General features: G+C 40.3%; 1 protein-coding gene across 9 annotated transcripts; it reads right to left on the bottom strand.

The window, feature by feature from the left end:
- Window positions 1-60: 60 nt before the first annotated feature.
- On the bottom strand, window positions 61-24,055 carry map7b (microtubule-associated protein 7b). Of its 9 annotated transcripts, none has more exons than XM_076873805.1 (20): window positions 23,902-24,055; window positions 12,984-13,154; window positions 12,709-12,786; window positions 11,931-12,094; window positions 10,819-10,936; window positions 10,322-10,423; window positions 9,746-9,856; window positions 8,546-8,641; window positions 7,307-7,426; window positions 6,063-6,235; window positions 5,125-5,267; window positions 4,757-4,980; window positions 4,528-4,678; window positions 4,262-4,433; window positions 3,515-3,619; window positions 3,379-3,429; window positions 3,257-3,281; window positions 3,010-3,136; window positions 2,744-2,922; window positions 61-1,722 (listed from the first exon to the last, which is right to left on the bottom strand). In XM_076873805.1, exons 1-20 carry the CDS (start codon window positions 23,945-23,947, stop codon window positions 1,712-1,714), a joined length of 2,367 nt encoding a protein of 788 aa, XP_076729920.1. In that variant the 5' UTR covers window positions 23,948-24,055; the 3' UTR covers window positions 61-1,711. The 9 variants fall into 9 exon arrangements, with proteins under 9 accessions (XP_076729920.1, XP_076729915.1, XP_076729916.1 ...); XM_076873800.1 differs by lacking the exon at window positions 23,902-24,055 and adding an exon at window positions 19,765-20,311; XM_076873801.1 differs by lacking the exon at window positions 23,902-24,055 and adding an exon at window positions 19,765-20,310 and having other exon boundaries at window positions 6,063-6,211.
- Window positions 24,056-24,733: the final 678 nt, after the last annotated feature.

Here is a 24,733-nt window from a genome sequence, read left to right as displayed (position 1 = left end):
TGTTCTGTTTTCTTTCTTGGCTAAAGAGTTTGAAAAACAAAATAAGGTAAAATTACTGAATAGGTAACCAGTTCAAAAAGTTTTATTCATTTGAAGCAGTACAGCTGCAGCAGTTGTAGAGATTTTACTTTTACAATGATTCAGAGAGCTCACTTCATGCTTCCTCTGAAGTAAAGGGCTATATTCAAATCTTTGTGGTAGTAATAAAATATACATTTTTACATTTATAGCATCAAATATATAACAGCATGCCATGTGTACTGCTGGTAATGTCCTGCAGTACATAATCAAGACAAGTTTATTCTTTAGTGGTACTGTTAGACAGTGCTCAAGTCTGAGGACCCTAATGCAGATCATTTGTAGGAGCTGAGTGAAAATGAAGTGTAATGGCCTGCTTCTAGAAATTTAGTAATTTCCACCTTTTGTCTTGCTATAGTGAGAAGTGGTATGAATTATGAGTTGCATTATTTATAACTGCGTGACACAAATATTTGATGACTCATACTGAATTCAAAAAAAGCCACTGGGGAGTTTGGGCAAAGGGCCAAAACGATTGAGCTCATGAAGCAAAGTCACATCATTCCTTCTACACTATGTTAAGGCCAAGGAATGTCATAATTAGCAGCATCTGTCAAATCCTTGGAAACAAATCTGATTATTTTAACAATAACATCAGTAAATTCATTCAATCCAGTTTGGATTTACTTGGCCAAAAAAGTGGCTTACAGGCAGTGACAGGATGTAGAATAGGTGCAACTGTGACAGGGTTAAAATGTGAATGAATGAAAGGGCATAACTTAATAATGAAGCACGTTTTTGTAAATTTGAACATAAAGACAATGACGACAAATCATTTTATCTGTACAGCAATTTGAAGAAAAATCTGACGTTTATACCCTACATTTTCAGTTTTCAGATGACAGTATGTTCATTTTTGTCATTATTAAACCTAAAGTCATAATACTCCAGCACCTGTTCCACCCCAGTAATAACCTAGTTTAAACACTGTAGAAACAGTAAAGTATATTACATGACATACCTTTTTTTGCATTAGTCTTAATACAACTTCATGCACTGATATTATTCCTGTAGCACACTTTATTTCTCACATTTCTGCAGAAATATTACCTTGTGAGAACCATAAGGTTCCAGTTAGAGACAAAAATTCATAAACGAAGCTAGATTGGGGCCTGAGCTAAAGTCCCATCGCTGATCACAATCTGTCTACAGAAAAATAGTTCAAAAATGTTCAAGTATCACAGCTGCTGACTGACAGCTGATCTTAGTTTTTACATCTTTGTCAGTTTCTCATTCGCGCTCTCAATCACGCACATCACAAGACTATACACACTCAATGCCTCAATGCCCTGCTGTGATTTCAGGACATTCATTTAAGAATCAGGGAAACCTGTGGCTATACACAGAACATACATGATGACCAAGTGTAATCATGTTCAGATACAGAAAAACAAGCTTTGCCCCACAGAGTGCAGGATGAGGGAAGAGTAATCTCTCTCAGTGATGCCCTTGCAAGATGTTTGGAGACATCATCTTTGGGAACAGTGCTCTTCTGTCACAGGAGAGGAAGAAAGGAAGAATCTAGTGCTGAGAGTTGTCCTACTGATTCAGTCCAACAGCTCTGTACTTCACCTCTCTGTTTGACCTCTCCTTCATGTCTGTGGGTGTGGAATCGTCATGTTGCATCAGGGCATCAGGCAACATCTGCAAATCAAAGGTACAAAGAATTTAAAGCACAGGACATATAATATATTTTCTTTATTCACTTCCTTGTAAATAAAATATGATCTTTCAACTTGCAATGCTTGAGCTACTATATTGAAAGTGCAATACTAAGTCTTCATAATCTGAATGAGCTTCTTGGTATGAAACAAAAATGAATAAAACAAAAACAAACAGAAAAACAGAGCAGCCTGTAGCAGCGATGAAGCCATGTGAGAAACTTGTGGAGGACTGCACCAATAAGCTGTACTCAGGTCTGCTCAATCAATTCTGTGCCAATAGCTTATTGGTGTCCTGGTTTCTCTTAAGCCTAATGGGAAAATTAATTGGTCAGTGATGCTCGAAACAGTTCTTCTTCTTGTTAACTTTTTTTTAAAATTTAAAAAAAAAAAAAGACATCTTCAGAAGCTTATTGGTGCTCTCCACAAATGTCCCAGTTTCTCATTTGACCCCATGGGAAAATTACACCTCTACTTCAACATAACTGCTTAGATACTTTGAAAGTCCACAGTGATGTCTCTGTACATGCTTTCATTTACAAGAATTGATTGAAGAGTTATTCTGTAAGACTAGAGTTACACATAAAGAAGAAATATTTGAGAAGATGCATCCCACCCAGGATGTCCCGTCCCAGTCTGTAAGACACCCTCATCTTTCAAAGTCCAGCAAAAATTAAATAACTCGATTTTTTGGTAAAATGTGATGCCTCAATCTGAGATACCCCTGATGACATCATTTTGACACTGCTGAGGTTTCTTTCATAGAGCTTGCAAAGAGCCCACCAGAGCCTCAGAAGACTGTCACAAAATTTATAGAGGACATTATTCATCAAGTCAGGTTTGTAAAGACAAGATGCGCACACACACCAAGAAGTGACCAGAATGAATGACAGTCTCTGTAATTTTATCAAAAGGAAACTAAGGGAGGAAGAAGAAGGGGGTGGGGAGTAATGGGATATAAATGTAGGAACTAGTGGCTAATCAGAGAGTGGATGCCTTCTCACCTGCTCCCTGCTGGGCTGATATATCGTCTACTCTGCTTAGAGGTTTCAGTAGACCATTCTCTGAGAAGGCTAGGACAGGAACTCTGTTGTCCTCCTGCTGTTGCTCCTCCTCTCCTTCAGGAGGAGACAACCTGGAATGTGAAGGCAGTACAAGCACCTCTTCAAACTCCCCATTCTCCCTAAAAACCAAAAAAAAAAATAACAGTGTCAGACCTGATGACATCACAAGCAGTATGGCTGTTGTATATCATGGCTGTTGACTGTACCTCTGGTCAGGATGGCTCAGTGCTGTGGTGTTGGGGTTTGGGGTGGGATCTGGTTGGCTTAAGTTGCCGTTACTATTGTGTCTTGGTGTCTCAGTTGCTGCTGACGCAGCAGGAGAGGTCGGGTTCACTGATGGTGAAAGAAAATCAATCTGGTGTCAGGAACAACAACTGCAGAGGATATGTTTTGACGACAATCTGAAAGATATATTACTGCAAAAGTAATTATAAAAACGGTATATTAAATTACCTGCATTGTCTCCATTTCTGACCTTCTGGTGATGAAATGAAAAAAAGGAATTAATACTCAAAGATTGTTCAGTTGGATAGTTGTTACACTTTTGTTTACTCCATTTTCTCTCTGGTCTTTACCTTTTCAGTTGTCTCTGAACGCCGTGTTCTCTTCATGATCTCCTCAAGACGCTGGAGGGTTAGAAAAAAAGAAAAATGCTTTAATGTACACTGTACCTTGCAATTTATGCGTGTTTATAATGTGAGGTCACGTTACCTTCTTTCTCTCCAGTCGTTCAGCCTCCTCTTTCTGGAAGTGCCTCTCTCTCTCCTGCCTCAGTCGCTCTGCCTCCTCTCTCTGTCGAGCCTCTTCCTCCTCTTTCTAATGTACACAAAAGCATTTCATCTTATTAATAGGTCCATAGTGCTCCAACGTGTTCTCGCCCTCGAGTGTGTAGCAGGCATATCACAGATATACACAGGATGTACTCTCCCATTAAAGCCTGGATGCACCTGGAGCTGCAATGATGGGCTCTCAGATATAAGAGGTCTGTTTTAAAGAGCTTCAAAGTGTGATTTAGGAGGCTGGAATTGGGGCGAATACATAAGCAGTACATTTTTCTTTTGCCTGGAAAGTACAGTTTATGTTCCCTTTGAGAGTTTAGGGCAGCAGAATATATTTGGTTAGGTTTAAAAACAGACTTTTCCCTTTTGACAACATTAACCCTGCACATTGAAAAATTGTGATTCCTGCCAATCAGTGCCCTTACATTGCCAAGAAGCCTTTTACAAGCATCCATATGAAGTTTGGGAGTGAGACGTGTCTCGTAATTTGCCATAACCTGGCGCATCACTGTAGTTATGCTAAAGAGAACATCTGTGTGTGTCTCTGCATCACCATCAGGTCTGTATTTGACACCCCGGGAATGAGAACAGGCTGAAAGTTCCAGCAGCAGACCTGCTGCCATTTGTGGCAACCACATAAAAACAAAACAAGTCAACATAAACATCTGTAATCTCAGACCTGTTTCTGTAGTCTCTCTGCCTCTTCTCGCTCTTTCCGAAGTCTTTCTTCCTCTGCCTTTCTCTCCTCTTCCTCCTCCTTCTTCCTCCTCTCCTCGGCCTGGCGTTGAGCCTCCTCTTCTCTCCTTGCTCTCTCCTCTGCCTTTCGGCGAGCCAACTCCTCCTTTGCTAATCTGGTGAGACACAACCAAGTCAAAAATGATGCAGCCTTTCAGCACTACACACTCCCTCTCATGCACATGCTCACACACAGCCCAGCCTGCACACCTTGCCTGCTCCTCTTGTCGCCTGCGCTCTTCTTCCTCCCTCTCTCTCTGCTCGCGGGCCAGCCGTCGTTTCTCGGCCAGGATACGACTCGCCTCCTCCGGGTCTGTGGTGCCCGCTGAAGGCTTGTGAGCTGGTGGACTGCTTACACTCTCTAGAAGGCATCATAAAAGTTATGCTGACCAGTGTAATAAACTGTAGCTGTGAAACAGGTGAGAGATTCATAACTCACCGCTGGTTGCCGTTTGCTCATTTGAGCTCTTGTTCTGACCCAGTGGCTGAGGTCGAGGCTGAGGAGGGCTGAGGACCTGCTCATCATCCTCCTCTCCTCTGGGTGTTGAAGGGTGGGAACTCTCAGGTGTGATCCTGACAGGACGAAGATTTCCAGGATCTTCTGCCCCTGGAGACTTTAGTAACTTGGGGGTTGGAGGTCGCCCCACTGGTTTCTGTGGAGGTCTGTGAGCAAAGGAAGTATATATTTTTTTAAAAATAGTCATCATTCGAGCATATCAGCAAAATAACTTCCACGTTACATTTCAAATAAAACTGTAAAACTCAATTTCAGCTCAAAATATTCCCCATTTATCAAATGTAACTGACCTGCCAGGAGAGGGTGCTGTCACTTTACCGCTCTTTTTGATTGGGGAAGAGGAGCGCTTGCTTGGGGGCAATGAGAGAACAGGAGCAAGTGGAAGTGTCAGGTTGCTCCATGACTTCCTGACACTGTCACGGTCTTTTTGCCGCTGTTGGTTCAGGAGATACGGTAAAAACAAAAGACAACATGCACGAGTCAAAACAGGCAGTTTTTTTTTTTAAAACACCACCAAGTAAGGACCCAGGGAAGCAAACAACACATTATCATCAAAACTGCTCTTCCAGAAAAATGTCCTTTAATGCAACACAAAGGTAACTGGATGGTTTAGAAGGTGCCCTATAGATAGTAGCCACACAATATGATGACGAGTAACAGGGTTAGGCTTAGATTACCTCTGGCACCAAACTCAGAAACAAAATAAGAAAAAACAAAACACACTTAACAGGTCACAAAATGAAAAACAGTCTTTTTAATTTGGAGAAAAAAAAAAAAATCACACTGCATCCATTATCTGTACATTCTCACTGACCTTGTATGAATGACACACCAGCAGTATTCTGGAGTGGGTGAGAGTTATCAGTTCACATGCACAGTGATATGTTAGTGTGTGGGATGCACGGCATACAAGGGGCCTTCTTTCTAAGATCTTAACGGCATAATAAGCTGTCACGAAGCAGATGAACAGTGGATGCAAGTGTGTGTGATGACAGATACTCTAATCTATTGTTTATATTGTTTGATCAGAAACATAATCAATTTGAAAATGACAAAGTTGAAGAAGTAGAAGAATTAAATGTTACTCGGTGCTTGAAAAAAAATGATTAAAAAAAAAAGATTTACGTCAACACGTTCTGTAATATCAGTAGCAGGAAATAATGATGAGTTGCTTTTTGTTCACAAATATTATTTCCCAGATATTTTGTCATGAGCTGATGAAATCTACCTGTGTTGTTCCGGTTGTCCTCCTGCGCGGGGTGTTTAAAGACGAGGAAGCTGCGTCCCTGCTGAAGTTCCTCTCCTGGCTGCGACAGTGAGGCAGTGGCTGTGCCTGCAGGGCCTTGAAGGACATTGAGCCCATGGGGTGGCAGGAAACTGAGCGAGGACACACAGGCATGGCTAGGGTGATGTATAAGGTGGGAGTATACAGTGTTTTTGAAGGTATTGATTGGGGTAGTGTGAGAATTGGTAGGACACCAATAAGTGTTGGATAAAATGGATCACAGAGGAAAAAGGATCAGGAAACAAAGACAGGAATGAGAAGGAATCAAGATGAATAATAAATAAATAAATAAAAAAGGAAAGCCATGGGTTGAAGAAGCCAGCGCAGGATTGAGAGGAATGAGGAGAATATTTATGGTAGGAACAGAGAAGAAAGAAAGAAAGAATTAGTGCTACTAAAAAGTGCAAACAGCTGCGAATGTACTGCAACCATCACCTGGCACTGTCTGACAAAGACTGTCTATGTGATACAAAATAAGGATTTGGTTGGTTGATTAGGGTTAGTAAAAAAAAACGTAACACAATATGCTTAAAGATATTTAGATCAGGAATGGTTTGCCAAACCATTACTTGCTATAAAGAGTCCCAGTGTTGGAAGCATTTCTACTTTGTCACCCAGTTAGAACAAACTATAGCTATCCACACAATAGACCCAAAACCATACAAAGCAAGCAAGCACACAGAAACAAAAACATCTAAATACATGTAAGAAATGCTCTTCACCAGCTGAAGATGATGCTGAATGTATCAAAGAGGGCAGAATAGAAAAGAGTGAGTGAATTCAAGTAGTTCACCTAGAAGTTATTTCTTTCCCTTAATGTAAACAATGATGGAACACACACAAATGATCTAAAACTCCCTGCTGCTGTGACAAGGCATGGCATCAGTAGAGGAAGATTTCCTGAACAGATCACTTTATTTGTTTTGGGGGACGTATGTGCATGTGTGTCTGTGTGCGTGAGCTTTGGGTGCCTGACACACGCTGTTAAAGGAAGTTTCAGACAGTGTAATGCTTTAAGTCCAGGCAAATCAGATTAGCATCCGAAACTGCTTGGGTCAAGAGACCAAGCATAAAAGAGTATATATACTCTTTTTAATAAAACCTCTGCCTTAGATCAAGAGAATCTTGATCTAAAGAGCCAAAGGGCTTTAAATGTTTTGTTTTATAAAATCAGTGTTGCGTGTTACCTGATTGGTCTCCTGACAGACTCACTGCACTGCGGCTGCGGGCCAGATAGGAGTGTGTTGGCTGCTGCAGGCGGTTCACCATGTTGCTCTCCCATGGCGTCAGTGGAAGGCGGCGCAGTCCTGAACACACGCATGTGACATGTGAGCTTTGATAAGAGCTACAAATACAAACTACCCACTTATTTGCCTAAGCAAACAATCAAAGCAGATTATAAATTATACATATTTACTGCATTTTCCCCCCTTCCCAACACTGTCAAGCATTGCAGGTTAGAAATAAAGTGAATTTGTAAGCATGCACAGACTGCCGTGCCACACCTACACCTTCATGCATCTGTTTAATTATGAGAGGCAGCAAACACCGTGGTATGAAGAGCAAACAAAAGGGCAAAGACAAACAGTGCAAGATAAAAGGACACATGTCATTTTTAAGAAAATGATCTTCAAGAAATTTCAATTTATCTGGGAAATCATTCAAGCAAAAAGCTTTCAGTTTACCTCAGGTAGTTCGGAGAAAAAGGCTATTTTAATTAATTAATCTCCACGGCAACCTGATAAGTAAGCCAATTAAAGGAGATCCGGCACAGTATGAGACAAAACGTGCAGTGCTTTGCAGGTGTCAGCATGCAGGTCAAAGATACATCTGGGCTGAAAACTGTAGCAATAAATGGGTTTTTATATTTCTATTACTTTATATATAAAAACATTCATGTTTGAGAGTTTTTTAGAATTCACTGAGTGATGCTTCACAGTGCCTCAGTGTGCGGTGTCTTCTGATAATATAATAATGGGAACAAGAGCATAATTATAATTTTATGACTAATGTGGGTGCCAATTTTACAGCCAGGATAAAAACAGCATACAGTGTTCCCACAAAAACAAAAAGATTATCCTACTGAGGATTAGAGAAAGAGGTCACGTTAGAGGGGGGGTAGAAAAAAATCTTGATCCCTCAGATGAAATGCACAAATGCCAACACGTGTGTGCTGGACTGTGGGCATTTGTTTCAATAATCATAATGTATATTTATACATAAAAGGATATTAGATCAGCTTGTCATGTCATGGTAGGCTCTCCAAATCAAAGTTTCTCTTTTCAGAATATTACATTTAAAATTTTACACTGACAAATTTCTACAAAAGTAACAGATTATTTTACAGTTTCCAGCCCAAGATCTTTTTTGTTGCTTGCAACATAGTCGGAACAGTATAAGAGACCAAAAAAATTTCCACAAGAAACCTGTGTTTTTCTGTTGGCTGGTCTTTCCCTGATGCAGGTGGGGTTTGGACTGAGCTTTGTTTATGACAGGGGAGGAGACTGTTCTCATCTGTAAGCCTGTCAGCAGCATACAAACATCAAATGATGCATGACCCGATGGTTAGACTTCAACAATGACTTCAGTAAAAGCTCAAACTCGGAAATTTGCTTATTTGCTTTCTTGCTGATTACTTCATGCAAGGATTCATTTAGGTCTAACATCTGAAAAACAGACCAAGTCAGCAGTTTGTTAGCTTAGCTTAGCATAAGGCAAATTTTTTATTTACCGGTAGTGTTTTTCAGTTTTATTGTTCTTTTTGTCTTCATTTTAATCAAATAACTTCCTATTTTACTTTGTTCATATTTCACACCGTCTTGGGCCTGTTTAATGGTTTCTGTTTTGAAGTGTAGCTTTATTGTAAATTTGGGAAAAATTCACCTAAAAAGTATGTGTGTCCAATTAAAGGTACAGTTATTGACGTTTTTAGGCTATTTCATAAGAAAGAAATGATAAAGTACTCATAAATATACATTATATAATAAATATACAAATATACATTCATTATTATTCATTATCTTCCAAAAAATTGATGCATTCTCATAAACTTAGAATTAATCCATTTAAAATATACCCCACCATATTTGAATACAGTGACCGAGAAGGACACCTTCCTTCTGACTAATCACGCTTTACCTATCTGGCTGGAGACCGACCACATATGTAGTATGGCAAAGGCAGAAGAGAAGTTGCAGACTTTCATGCCATGGAAGGACATTGGAGGAATATGAAAACAGAATTCTTCTGACATCTAGCAGTGAAAATTTTTCTGCATTGTAATAATATTTCATCTTCTCCTGTTAAGAGTGTTATCTGATTTAAGTTTGGATTCTGGTGTTTCTCTTCCATTCTTTAACTAAGCTATGTTAACTCTCTGCTGGATTTAGCGTCATATTAACTAAATGGGAATGACACGCTACACAATACATAGTTATAACATAAAAAGTGTGTTTCAGTCACATAAACATCCCAAATCTAATTAACTAATCACAATAAAACAATGAGTGCTTTACAGCCTGTCACAAGAGACTACTTCATAACAATGGCAAATTATACAAGATGGAGTCAAAAGCTGACCATTGCCAGTGGATGTAATGAACTGTATTTGTGTGTATATTTATTACCTCGATCTGGTGAGTGCAGGAGTGTGGCAGAGGAGCAAGAGAGGCGCTTGGTAATGACAGGGTCTGTATGCTTGGATAAATTCATTGTGGACACTGAGCGCCTATCAGCATCTAGAATACAAAAAAAACAACAACAAAAAAAACATGACAAATGCATATCGGTTTTATATTGAATTGGTGAAATTTAAGGAGAGAAAAAGGGGAAGAAAGAGAGCTGAAGTCAGTCATCTCTCTGGGTTTCTCTATTTTGGTTAATTCAGGTTAGGTATGAAAAACTACCAACTTGTTGCTAAGACAGGAAAGATATTTAAAAACAGATTAGTGCTAAATGGGTCTTATGTCCTCTAAAATAAAACTAAAATGGCTTGAGTAAATGATCCTGTGCCTGGGGATATAACTTTACGTCACACGTGAACTGCTACATGCGAGTGAAATAGCAAAACTACATGTCGTGCCATTCACACTGGCCTACATGAAAACTAAAGAGAATGAGCTAACACAGTGCTGAACAGTTACAGTGCTAAAGCCAGCGTTCTAACGCCAGCCAGCTAACCCACACAGTGCTTTTATATTCACATTGGGATGTCATTCCGTATCTGTAGTAGAGACTGAAAGCACTCTGCATGTGCTCCAGTCCAGCAAGGTCGAGTGGATAGAGGAAAGCTGACTCGACAAAACCTGGGCCAGGAGGGGAAAGGACAATGGCAGAGAAAACAAAGAGTGTAGAGCAGGTAGAGAGCGAGCCGAGAGTGGGAGGGAGAGAGAGAGAGTTTGAATTTGAGAGCAAGGGGGGGGGGAGAGAAAGAGAGAGAGGCAGAGAAGGGTGTGAATATGCAGTAACAACAGAGGGCAGCGGATCTGAAAAGTTCAAATATAAACATGGCAGAACAATACTGACACGCAGAGGCAGGCAGACATATTTATACAAGAGAGGCACTGACAGAGACACGCATCAGGTGTATGAGCACCAATGCAGAGGGGGAAAAAATGGCTGTACAACTGACTATGTCTATGGTGTGTTGTGCTGTGTGTTAACAGGTATTGTGTTATATATGTGATATATGTAAGAGTACCAGCTGTTGTGCAGGGAGTGTTTGTCTGCAGAGTTCCTCCCCAAGACCAACGGTTGGCCTTCTGTCTGGTTTTCTGGCTCTTCTCCATAGTCCTGCGAATCACTGCCTCATGACGAGCCTACAGTCAAAACAACGAGAACATCAATGGCAAAAAAACAAACAGCCATCCGACATACCAAGTGCTAAGCAAATTCTCTCTCTTCATTTCTTCTGAATGAATGGAGTGCTTTGACTGCATCCAAAGTAGCAATACATGGCAGATAGAATGAAAGAAATGCCAACCTATGTGCTGGTGCTAAAGCTAAAGCTGAGGAACCATAGACACTTTCTAGGCTGTAGAAATTGGAGTCCACTGAAAGTTGAGGTACGGTGGGCATCTGGTGGCCCAGTAGCAGTAGTAGTAGTTTCCCTGTTCTCCTACAGTCCTTGTTTCTAAATTTATAACGTTCCTATAAAATGAAGACTTAGATCCAAACCTAATTTCCTACTAAGATGTAACTCTTTACTCGTTGAAAGCCTACTGAGAGTAACCATTGAAGCGGTTTGAACTGAGTGCTTTCTGTCATATTTCAGGCCTGCTTATAAAATAAAATGACTGAGTGCATCAAAAGTTAGCTACCCTTTGACATCTCAGCTATATACTGAGATGTCAAACCTCATACAGGTGAGGTTGTCAAATATCATCTTTATGGAGTAAAAAGTTAAAAACCTACTGTATCAATAGAAAAAAAAACTATCCAGATTTATTATTACTATTTATGCAAAGTCATCAACATGTGCTGCTACAGTGTCATGTTACAGATCTTTGACACATCAATGTTCTAGTTCACTAAATCAACAACTTAATTAGAACGTCAAATCGCTGTAAAGTTAATTACTGCTGGACAGGAAATCTATGACTACTTCACAGATCTGCAATTTTTCTTTACATTTTTTTATACGAGAAAAGGAGTGGTTAAACACACAAATACAGTATCCATGTCCCCCCATCCTCCCTGGATGGGTGTTTCAGAAAAAACTTGGAAGCAGGTGGCAGGTAAGAGGTTAGCCTTTGTGTGTTCACGAGTGTAACACTCAGGATGCACAGTTGTGAACGAGGGGAGCGTAAGTACCCTGTCTTCCTCTGTTTTTTGCCGACGTTTCTCCTCCACGGCAGCCCGTCTCTTTTCCTCCTTTACCCGCTGCTCCTCCAGCTTTTTCTTTCTCTCCTCAACGTGTTTCTCATAGTGCTGCCTGGCTCGTTCCTCACGGGCCTGCCACTGGGCCTCCTTGGCAGCTGGCGCATGTAAACATGATAAACAATTTGTTTGAAAAAAGAAAACAAAAACAGGCAACTTGCACACAGCACGAAAAGGCTTATAGCAGTAATGTGATGTGTCAGCTGTGGATCATATGAGAAAGCTTTAGCTCTCAACACAACGCAAACGCCTCAGCCCCTTACTTGGGACCAGAGGTGCGACCAGTGTACAACAGTGTGAAAAAAACCCCCACACTTAAAACATGAATAAATAGGCAATGACTTCCAAAAAGCCATCTGTTGTATTATATTGGTTATACTGACACACACACACACACACACACACACACACACACACACACACACACACACACACACACACACACACACACACACACACACACTCTAATATCCAAAACACCAGCCTTTCTGAAAGCTGTCCCATGGACTGTCCCATTATGTAACACGGAATCCATGGCAACAGGCCGCCTGGCTTGAACCTAGCCTTTATGTAACAGCCAGAGAAACTGGCACTTCACCACAGCTACCAACCAACTTCAGTCACAATATGTTGTGGGAAAGACAAAAAAAAAAAACACCCAAAAAAAGATAACTTTTATTCTTTTCTCTGTCAAACTCACAAGAACGCTCACCATTCTGTTTTTCACGCTCCTCCCGGCGCTCACGGGCCAACCTAAGTCTCTCGTCAATCTTGTTGAAGAGCAGCGAGTCTGCAGCACAAACAACAGTGAAGAATGTTAAAGGCCTGACATAAAACAGTCAATGCTGAGACACGGTACAAACTAATCTCATTGAAATATATGGTAAATGGTAAATGTCCTTAAGGACCCCAAAGCGCTTCACACTACATTCAGTCATTCACCCATTCACACACACATTCACACACTGTAATGTATGTGGGACTCACCTGTTTTGGTGCCAGCATTGTTACTGGGGCTGTTGCTGTTGGTGGTGCGACTAGGTGTAGGAGTGGGTGTAGGGGTCAGGCTGGGAGTGTAGGTCTGCCCAGAGCCTGCAGAGCTGGGACGGGTGGTTGAAGACACGGTGCCATCCTCTGACTTAAAGTGAGAGTACGATGCTGCAAAGAAGGACAAACAAGTGTCACATAATAAAACAACAAAAGAAGAGACAAAGTGGGAGAAAAGAGATACAGAAAAATACAAGATAATAATTGCACATTAGGAAGCACCATCAGAAAGACTTTCCACAGCTCCTCACCCAGAGCTGTAATAAATGTTTTCCCACTAAATAAAACCCATTCAACAACACTTCAACTGAACATTGTGTGTAGAACAAACTGCTGCTTAAAATAAAAATGAACATATTCAACCAAATGCTTAAGAAATAGCAGTTTACCATCAAAAAATTTCAAATGCATCAAAAATCTCTGCAGGTGGTCTCCCCGGCATTTTCGGGCTTTGCTGAGTTGCTTAACAGAAAAACAAAATGCAATAAAACAATATGCACTTCACTGTCTTCCTGCTATTCATAGATGTGGCCATGAAGTTGCAGTGTTTCCACCAAGCTCACAGCTAGGCTATTGATTAATTGCACCATAGGGTGACTCAGCGCTTTCAGGTTAGCTTCCTGGACACAGAGCGTTATACTGGCTCTGATGCAGATGAACCAGACGCATAAATTTACACGGGTAGGATTAGAAAAATTGTATACTATTAATAAATACTGTAGGTGTACTAAGCAAGCATTCAACACAGTCCTTTCCTGTGTGTGGTGATAAGAGAGAGACTCCTCAGTCTCCACAGAGACCAACCTGTCCCACAAACCCAAAGACCAAAATAAATCATCCCCCCTGACTAATCTGATAAACTGAAAAAGATGGACTCCACTTTAATTATCACAGCCATCATGCCCTATTCTACACAAGTCTCTCTATCACCTATTTCTTTTCTTTACAGAAAGAGGACAGGATGGAGTACAAGTTTCATATCTAGAGTTACAGATGGAAATCTGTGTCTCAATGAATTTTATAGTTACCGGTACATAACATTAAGAGTAAACACTGAATCATTTCTCAACATCCTGGCTTTTTTGATTGATTTCATGCTACTATTTCCTTCCAGGCTTGTTTACAGTACTGCGAAAGTGTCTCATTTCTTTATATTTAGTTTCCAAGCAGCCAAACTTGTCTGTGGTCTTGAAGTGGTCTTCTCCAGACTTTCTGAAGGTCTTTTTAAGTTGTTTTTTGCTTTTTTGTTTTGGGTTTTTCCACTCGTTCCCTCCAGTTCTATTACCTGGTCATTTTAGAGGTTTGTGTGTCTGCCTGTTAAAGCACTTAACACTGACCTATGAATCGTTCAGTTTTAAAATCAATTTAAAGTTGTATCTTTGGGGACTTTGTTACTACCAGCTGGTAACAAAAACACTCTGTTCCTCTTTATTTTAATCTATAAAAAATAAAAGCTCATAACAGTCTGACAGGCATAATTGAATATTTTTGCACTAATAAGGTGATTCAAAAACTGCTATTAGTCAAAAAGCTTCGCAGCTTTTTGTGCAGTGAGGACAAAAGAAGTGGCAGGCCTTAAAACAACAACAATAACAACAATGAAAAAACCTACACTAGATTAACAACAGCTGAAAATTACAAAAAAGCTTGCACAAACCTAATACTGTATTTCCATTTATGTCTGCATGTGTTCTCTTGACTCACTGCAACAATTCCCCATTTTCCTAGCAAAATGTAAGGGCATGAGGTGTGGCTTAAGAGTTGATAAAGATTTGATCAAGGACTGAGAAAAAAATTGAACCTTCTTCCTCCTAAAAGGTAAAAGAGAACATCAGTCTGAACACAAGTTCCACTAACTACTACTTTCAAATGCCGTTTTTCATTTGCAAGCTGATCAGTTTTAGTATATTAGAAACAGTTTCCTCCTTTCACTTTATTCTCACTGTACTTGGTAATTTATGATATTTTGTTTTGCAGAAAGTCTTATGAATCTAAACTGTCACTAACGTCTCCATCCAAACACCTCGAGAGGTTTTTAGGGTGAATCACAAAGACCAAGGATGTGAGGGCATAGCTGCAGACGGATTGTATGTCACAGTCTATGGAACATCTACAGAGGTGTGTACACAAGCATTCATAGGTCTGCCCTGCCTCGGGTAGACTGGCATTGGAAGTGGTTTAATATAGGCTATTGTTATGAGAGGAAAGGCTGGACTGGGCCACGTAAAAACAAGTCTGGTCTGTTTATTCTCTTCCCCTGAAATCCCTTTCCTCAAACAAAAGATTCAGTTTATTGAATGATGAGGATAATACACTGAAGTCAGATACTTAACGAGACATACATGAATGGGCTTTTGGGTAAACAAAAAAGATGGCTTAAATGAGATGAAGTCAAGTCTGAATGAAAGGCCAGGAGCTCCTGCAAATGCATTAAAAGGAAAAGTAATGAGCCTTTTCATTTATACAAGTTGACTTCAAGTTTCATGTTGTGATGGAGTGGGCGTTTTAATGATCCGAGTGGACTACCGCACAATGAGCCAGTAGGCGACTGTCAAAGACCACAACCAGTTTCTTTAATTTGACAGCTTAAATTTATGCACTTCACTTTAATCAGCTGGGAATACTTAAAACTACATAATAAGAAATAACACTTCTTAAAAAAGTCAAGACAAGAGAGAGACACTTTCATCCCATGTGAAATTAAATAACATTAGCAACTCCTCCAGGGTGTACCGCGCCTCTCGCACCCAAACTGTAAGTAGAACAGTCATCTGTAGGAATAAGTATGAAAAGATTAACAATTGGTCGGTTTAATCAATTAACCACACTCTCACAGAAATATTCAGAATACAAAGAAGAAGAGAAAAGAGGATTGCCTCTTAAACTATTAAAAAATTACTGGAATAAAGGAACTGAAATTTTGACATTAACAATGTGGCCCATATTTACACAACTTGATTTACCTCATAAATATTTACTGTAACTCCGAGCTAGATGTCCTTCAGAGCATTTGCAGATAAAAGTAAATGGAGAACGAATGCATTCCTTCAATTCCTATACTTTGAAAAAGGTGCATGCATGTTGTACAATATAGTTACGAAAAGCAGTTAAAGCCTTTTACTTATAACAATCAGTGGAATTTGATAACCAGACAAAATTGATCTCCACATCTCTGGTTCATACATCTTCTCATTGTTTCCTTTGTTCAAAACATTTTTCCAGATGACGCAGTGTCATGATAACATCGCAAATCTGCACTGTCTGTGTTTTTTCAGCTGAAAATATTACAGAAAAAATACTAATATGTTGGACTTGTGCAGCTTATATCCTCTTACTGCGTCTCACAGACTCACCCATCTGTTGTAGAGGTCATAAACCGACAAACCTCAAATAACAGCGAGCATATTTGCTTGTGAGCAATAGACAGCAGCTTAACAGCCTTCGCAAACACACCAAAGTCAGCTTCATGTGTGACATAATTCCACTTCCCAGTAATAAATGTCTGGCTACACTCATGTCCACCACCTTTTGCTACACTTTTATATAAGATTCTTTCATATTTTCAACCAACTGTTAACCAGGAACATAAGAATCTACACATACTAAACCTGAAGTCCTACAAAAGTCTAGATTCAAAAGATTAGGACAGATGTACAAAATATTTTGGTTTCACTCCAGCTGACGTGATTTTAAGCAATGTCTTTATGAGTATGAGTTCTTAGTGTTTAAATTCATATTAGGCTAACACATATCCTTTTGAATCTTTGGTAAATGACCTGTATTTGTATAGCGCTTTAATTAGTCCCTAAGGACCCCAGCCCATTTGAAGCCCATTTAGAAAAAAAAAAGAACATGGATCATCTGAACTGACAGCAAACACCTCGTATTAAAACTGACACTATGGCAATGGTTTGATCTCAAATGAAATATTCGAGGACAAAGCCAAATCCAAAGCATACTGATGCTGGTGCTTTTGTAGTCCTGTTCATTCCCAATTAAGTACCTTGTACTAGATGAGTGTGGATTTGGCAGCAAAAGTTTAGGACACAGGTGACCCAATAGCTCAGAGGCTATGGTGCTAACCAAAAGGGCTAAAAAAAACCCCAAACTTGCAGCTAAGTCCCATATTTCAACTCCTAGCAAACAGGACCATTGCTGCAAGTCAGTCTTGTCACTTCCTTTCTTTTGTACGCTGTTTCAATAGTTTAAATAAAGGCAAAACAAAATTCTGGGTTTAAGGCTTTACCTGGATTGTGGTTCATAATTCCAAGATTGCACCTGCTGAGCTCTTGGCAAGCATCCCACTCTGACTAGTCGAATCGGAGGACCAGAAACCACATTCCTACTTCTTGAAAGCATCTTTCACTGAAAAGAGTGACCCAATGAAATCCATGTTGCAGTGAGGTGGAGGGGGGGCAAAGAGGGCAGTCAAAAGAAATCCATCCAAAACTCAACTGTTTCCAGAGTAAGAAAAAATGGGAAGTGAAAACGAGAGGGTGAGAGAAAGAGTGAGAGGTCAGCTGTGGTCGGTGTCACTGCTGCTGAGAGCCAGTGTGTGAGACAGGTTGTGGCAGCTCTCCAAACCCCATCCTTTTGTCCATGTGTATGCATGTATATTTGTGTAACAAGAGTATGTGTGTAACAGAGAGTGAGACGTGAGAGTGTCACCGTTTAATCTGCCCGCCCCTCCCTCCGTTCTGTTGCTTGCATGTATGTGTGTATGTGCATGCACGCTCCCCACCCCCAATCTATCTGCATTCATTGCCAGTCAGATTAAATGGTCAGAGTTAGCGATTAATGCTCCGCTGTCCAGGCCAGCGGATAGCACGCTGTACAGCTCCTTTCCTTCCCTTCAGCCTGAGAGGATTAGCTGCTGCTAATGCTAAGCTAAACTGTAAGCCCCAACCACCAGAGGAAAAAAAAAAAAAGGGGGGGGGGGGGGGGGGGGGCAGGGATGGGAGTGTTCCTTTATAGCTCTAGGAGAGGCACTCAGGCCTGGGTAACAGGTGCAAGAACGCTGGCTTCTGCTGCAGGGCCAAGCTGCAAATCAGATCATGAGAGGAAAACTCTGTCATTTAAAACTGGAAAATTTTGAATGTTCCCATCTTCAAAAGTTTTTAAAAAATTTTTGTTAGTACAAATTTTTGCTCGACAAATTTTCACTGACAATAGAGCAGGGGTGTCAAACTCAAATACACAATGGGCCAAAATTCAAAACTGGAACAAAGTCGCAGGCTAACGTTAATATTTATTGAAATATATTTATTCCTCCAGATATAAGAATGAATCTTTTCTTATGGACTCAAACACGTTTTGCTGAAAAACTGAATATGGAACAAGCAAAACTTAATACTAAACAATATATATATTAGCTGTATAATACCAGTAGGCCAGCTCTAATAGTAATTTGGTATGGCTTCGCGGGCCAAATGTAATTAGTCCGCGGGCCTAGAGTATGCATACAAACCAATGCCCTCAAATAAAGTCATCTTGTTTACTATTAACAATCAATGGCAAATGAAAATCCACACACTTCTTATAGCTCCATCAACCATTTGACTTGTACATGAGTAATGAAGTCCATACCATTACTGAGAAATTACAGGCTAAGGTCAAAGTAGAAAGAACTATTTGAGACAAAACAAATCAGTTTAGTCTAACAGTCGTGTGTTGAATCAGTCCAATCAACAGCACCCACCATGTCTTCATAATAAAGATAACTGTGAAAAAAAGCAGCTCCTTCACAATTTCAGACTTCACAGTAAACCCAGCAGTTTTCTCTCCTTCCACCTGTTTCAATCATATCTTACATGTATGTTTGCTCCATGATGCAACTACACATCCCTCAGCATGAGATGGTTGGATTCAAACAGGAAATGCAATTATCTAGAAATGAAACTAGCCACTTTGTCTTGTTCCTTATATATAATGTGGCATATGCATGATTTGTAGAGTCAGTCTGTAATACTACACTACTTGAAGAAAACCATCTAGCTTTGTTCTTTCTACTAAAAAACACTGGTCACAGCATCATCTCAACATTAGATAAGGCATGAAATTAAATCTAACACTATATCTTTCTGAATTGTGTGAAAAGGGAAAGCTAACGTGTGGCACATTTATGCCTGCTCCAACTGTAATAGCATCTCGACTGCTCTGCTTACTAATGCATTTAGATCACATGTACAGTGAGCCGCACCTCCATTCTCATCTGCAGTCCTTGAGTCAATCTTGCCCTGTCAGCTGATTTTCACTCACACAAACAGTAAAACTGTGCTTCCTCATCACACCTGTCAGGCGCCTGTCTCTGGATGGCTGCGCTTCACAGTTTTAGAGGAGTTTTCCTTTGTAAAAGCAAACTGTGCACAAATCAAACAATTACTACATATTGCTAGGGGTATCAACTCCTACCTCTTTATTCAACATCATTAGCCTTGCATGTAGACACATTTGTCTTTAATGGACCACATTTTCAGATCTTTCTTTAAACTGCTGCGACTCTCTGGAGTCTGGTTAAACATCTCTGTGCCCCAAGAGCTTCTCTGCCCCAGATAATGCTCGCTCTCGCTCTCACACACACACACACACACACACACACACACACACACACACACACACACACACTCTCTCTAACATTTTTGTCAGCGCAAACATCACAGTATTTAAGGGAGAAAATGTAGTTTACACTGCTCTCATTTTCTTTTCTCATTTTCATCCATACCTTTTGTCTTTCTCTTGCAAGCATCTCTTTGTCTCTGTACCTCCTCCTCCTCAGTGATGGTGAAAAGTGCTGGGATAGCTGAACGGTTACCTCGCTTCCTCAGCCTCCACTTCCCTTGCAAACACCCACCTCCACCTCCTCTTTCCCCACGTCCTTTACTATCTGGCATTGCCTACCCTGTTGCTAACCCTTGAGCCCCAGCCTAACTCACCCAACCCCGTCCCATCCCACCCTGTGATGCTGGGTGAGGATGGGAGGTGGGGGAAGAGGTCTGTCCTGAATGCCAGAGGATGATGATGGACGAGGTCACCCCTAAAAGCCACCTTCTCTAAGACGTAGGTAGCTAATAGCTAGTGCTAACAGCAATTTTCTTCAGGTTGCTGCTCTGACTTTAAGACAGCAGGAAGAAGCGACAGAGAGAAGAAGAAACATGAGTAAGGAGATAGGGGAAAAAAGGCGGTGGAGATGGAGGAAAGTAAATGTGGTGGATGAAGGAGAGCGTGGAAGAGACAAACAGAGCAGCTCATTGAGCCAAGTCCATACTCCCTGCAATGGCATAGAGAGAGTAAAACAGAGTGAGTGAGTCTCTTGTAGGATGAGCTCTTGCAGTCTGGCTTAGAAAAGAAGACTTAATCCACAAGACTGGCTTGGTTGAGAGCTGTAAGGATTGTGCTTCTTTTGACTCCCGAGATGCCGCCTCTGCTGTCACTACTTTTACTGCATTCCTTTTTCTCCTGCTTCAGCTCTCCCTTGCTAGGTCTATTGTGTGAATGCAAACTTGTCAGAAGAATCATATCACCCAGGCAGTGACTGCACAGAGCACACACACACACACAAACACAGAGTAACTGAGGAGAGCGGGGTTTGTTAAAATATTCAGTGCGAATCCAGTGGTGGAAGTTGAGCCGGTGCTGGCAAAGGGTTTCCCTGACAACAGCAGCACATGGACCAGTGACGCATGGGAAGTGAGAGAGCAGAGGACGGACACGCTTTAATGTGCTGTACACAGTCACACACACAACTAGGGATGCACACACCAAATCAAATATTGCAGTACAGGAGCTGCTTCTGTGGAAGGGGTGTGTACAGAGAGCACATGGTATATAGCCCCACCCCACCATCCACTTAAAGAGCCATCAGCCATTTAGGATGCCACGGCGATGTACGATGAGCGAGAACATTCATATGTTGCTGCAGCTTCACAAGAATGCAGAAGGAACAACACGCAGCACATCAATATTTAACCAAGGAGCATTATTGTAGTTCCACTGCATCTACAATAATGTTGCAGTGCAACTTTATTGTTGCTTGGCTCTGTAGCCAAATTCAGAACCTTTAAAAGGTGACACAATATGGCAGATGCAATGAAAGGGAGGGTGAAATAAAAGGGGGAGTATTTCAAACTTTGAAGGCCTGGATAGTAACAGTACAAACACCAGGCTCAACTTGTATTACTGTTAATGCATCCTTGAGCTAAACTAATATGGAGATTAGAGAAACAAGTGCGATAGTTTGCATGCTGTGAAAAGCAACATAGCCACTAAAGTTACAACTCCACTGTTTCTTTTACTTTATATGTACATAAGCAAAAGCATTAAGTATTTCCTAAAATAATTCCAAACCACTACCTTTTCCACTATTCCTTTACTATATAAAGGAATTCAGGACAAGTCCTGCTGTCTCATCTCCTCAGAGAGCTCACACTTCACAAACGCACACATTCATGAAAGAGCAATCTGATCTTTGTCCCTGCAGGAGAGAGCAATGCTGTAATTCTACACTCAGACTTTAACCTGATAGGATGGGTAACACACCCTTCTCACACCTACTGAATGTGTGTGTTAGACACAGACATTTGAAGAGAATGGACATTTGAATACAGTAAAATGAAACCAAGAAAAAAAAAGATTTCGTTTATTGTTAAGTTTAATTGCTAACCCTGGGTCTGACATGTTGGGGGTCCTGAATGACATAATGTTTGACATAGTGTACAATTAAAGTATAACAGCTGAGTTGCATGCAAATTTAACCCAGAAGTATTGAGTTAAATTTCTAGAAAATCCCATAATGTGTGATGGATGGCCAAACTGACAGCGAATCTGGGAAAACACCGCAATCACCCACAGAAGTAACTTTTTGTGCAGGCAGAATGCAGGGCAACTCATGAACAAAGCAGCAAAAAGGATGATTTGGGAAGCAGGTAGTAATGACAGGAGATAAACCACATCTTAGGAACTTATTTTCTGATTGGATCAAAGCTGCAGTACCTCTTTATAAATACAGAGTTAACAAGTATTAATTAATCTGTGCAGTGTTACAATGCATGGATTAGAGGTAATTGGCAGTAATTTTTTTGTGAGCTGCAAAATAAATTTAAAATATGAATTCTTTCTTTTAGTGTCTCATCCTCTGTATCTGTATGTATGACTCTTGGTGGCTTTAGTTGCTGTCTAACTGCAGGTCAAGCTAGGTCAAAGCAGGTGACATTTGTGGAACAGCTGAGCTTAATGCTATGTAATCCTAAAGTAAGTAATCTCAACTCATTCAAATCAATAAAAGGTCACGCCCACCGTGCACCCATTCTGCCTACGATATAGTTGTCAGGGCTGCTTGTGTCGCAGTACGTGAACATAATCACTCTTACTGTAATTCATGCAGCAATAATTCTTTGCATACTTAACTGGGTTCCAGGTCTTTATAAAAGCACTGGAATACTGTTTATGCAACTTTCTGTGTGCTATAAGGGACTCTCACACCTATCCAAACCCTTCATCTAAACTAATCTGCTTTTTATACATTTTCAAGGAAAACTGAGTGAAGGTGGTGACCTTTGCCTGGATGCACTGTGGATTAACATGAACAGATACTTTTAACTTCTGAAGGCAGCTTTATATAAGGGACACACATTTAAATGAACACTAAATCACTGGGATTTTTGCTTTCCACAATAATTAATTAATAATACACCACACATCTTTAAGCTTTTCATGTATTTTGAAATTTTCTTTTTTTTTTAGACCTGGAAAGTAAATGTACCCATGTCTAAAGCACTTTGGTCAGCATTTGTTTTTTCAGCGCACTATTTCCTTTAAATAAAATAGATGCAATAGTCAACAGAATAAAGTTTAAACATTTTTCATAGTGCATAATTAATTTTTTTTTCATTTCCAAAAAATTCTTAATTCACTGGACAGAAAAAAGTATCGATCTTTTCATGCTAGTATCGATCTGATACCAACACTTAGGGTTGGTCCAGATACTATCGATGTTTGGGTCGATCCGCCCACCTCTAGTTATTACAGCTCTGCCATTAGGAGTGAATGGGAATCACCTGCTATATCGTTACTATTTGAGGAGTGGCTAAAAGTGAAGCAAAGGGGTGTAAGATACGGGAGATCTCTGCCCTTTGGCAGCCAAAAAACCCAACATACTTTACATACTTTTACAAGATCACTGATAGGTGACATTTCCGGAACTGACAGGCGTACAGTTTGTATGTGTTGTATTATTTCTCCAAAGACATTATACACACATTGACCTACAAGCTAAAAATGCACTTACAAGGCGACGTGGCCATTTTAAGTTGTAAAAATGAATAACGAGAGTATAAATGATCATGTTTGGGGTATTAATAAGCCAACTCAAAGTTCAAAAGAATATATAAATCCACCTGTGAGAGCCAGAGAACAAAGCTGTAGCCTAAAGACATATTCTATCTATGCCATCCCGAAAACAACCTGCGGCTCATTTTCATTAATTCACCTGTCACGTCAGCTGAAGGTGGATTTCGACGAAGTGACAAATTGTAAGCAACAGGTGTCTGCCGAAGCTCAAAATGTCTACCAGCTACAACACAGACTCACAAAAAAGGGGTAAAACATAAATAAATAAGTATTACAGCAGCTTACGTAACAAGTCGTGTTTGGTAAACGTAAAGTAACCGGTTGGGTGAGTTGGTTGATAGTTAATCCCACTCCCGTGACCGACCGGCTCCGAGTCTCTCTTTAGCTCAGAGTCAGTGTTCAAAAACAGACCCACTCAAGCACCCTTCAGTACTTCACACAACTGTTATTCCCCCTTAAGAAGAAGAAGAAAAAAGTTTTGTCAAAGTAAAGTTTCCTGTTGGTGACAACTCACCTTGGGACTCCGGAGGAGATGTGTCGCTGCCATCCTGGTCCGCCATTTCTCCTGACGTCAGCTGAGAGGGATCAGCGGCAGGAACCCGAGGGAATGATCCTGAGACACACCGGGACCGGGGCCCCTCCCACGGACAGGTGGAGGGGACAACGAAGACCAGTATCAGATCAGCAAAACAAACTAGAAACTAGTAAAAGTTACATGAATGTGTAATGAGTAAACTTTAAACTACGCGACTTAATTTAATTCGGACTGCATAAACCTCACATAGATCCTGGGCAACATATAAATAAACCTTTAATTGAAAAAAGTTTTTTTTTTTTTTTTTAAAGTAAATCCACCTGAACTTACCCTGAGTTTAAAAGGAGAGGTTTAGAAGGCAGAAAGAGGCGCAAGCGAAACAGGGTGCTTAAGATGAAGTGTTATACTGACATCTGGTGGCGGTAAGGCAAAGTGTTACTCGATAAATGTTGAAGATAAAGCACACGCTGTTATTCCAGACCTGTCATAGCTAGTCAACGTAGAATTTATGTTTTCAGTCAAACTTACACCATAATACTTTTCACATGTCTAATCAGTCATCCGACTAATCAGAAGACACCATATTAAGAGTTGGTATGGAGAAAAAAATAATGAAATCTGAGGCTTTTTGGTCCGCTTTTCTACGTTGTAGAACATAAAGAAATGAAAGATATGACAAAAATGACTTTAATAGCTGAAGATTCTGGCTTCCTGCATTTTGAACGTGGGTTTATTTACCTTATTTTTGTTACAGCCTAATTTAGTCTTTGAGGTTAATAAAATAAATAAAAGTCGCATTATTTTCATTACA

The sequence above is a fragment of the Maylandia zebra genome, linkage group LG15 (genome assembly GCF_041146795.1).
Source record: "Maylandia zebra isolate NMK-2024a linkage group LG15, Mzebra_GT3a, whole genome shotgun sequence".
In the NCBI taxonomy this organism is placed as follows: Eukaryota; Metazoa; Chordata; class Actinopteri; order Cichliformes; family Cichlidae; genus Maylandia; species Maylandia zebra.
The sequence above is the reverse complement of the archived record's forward strand: the minus strand, read 5'-3'. Positions and strand labels throughout refer to the sequence as shown.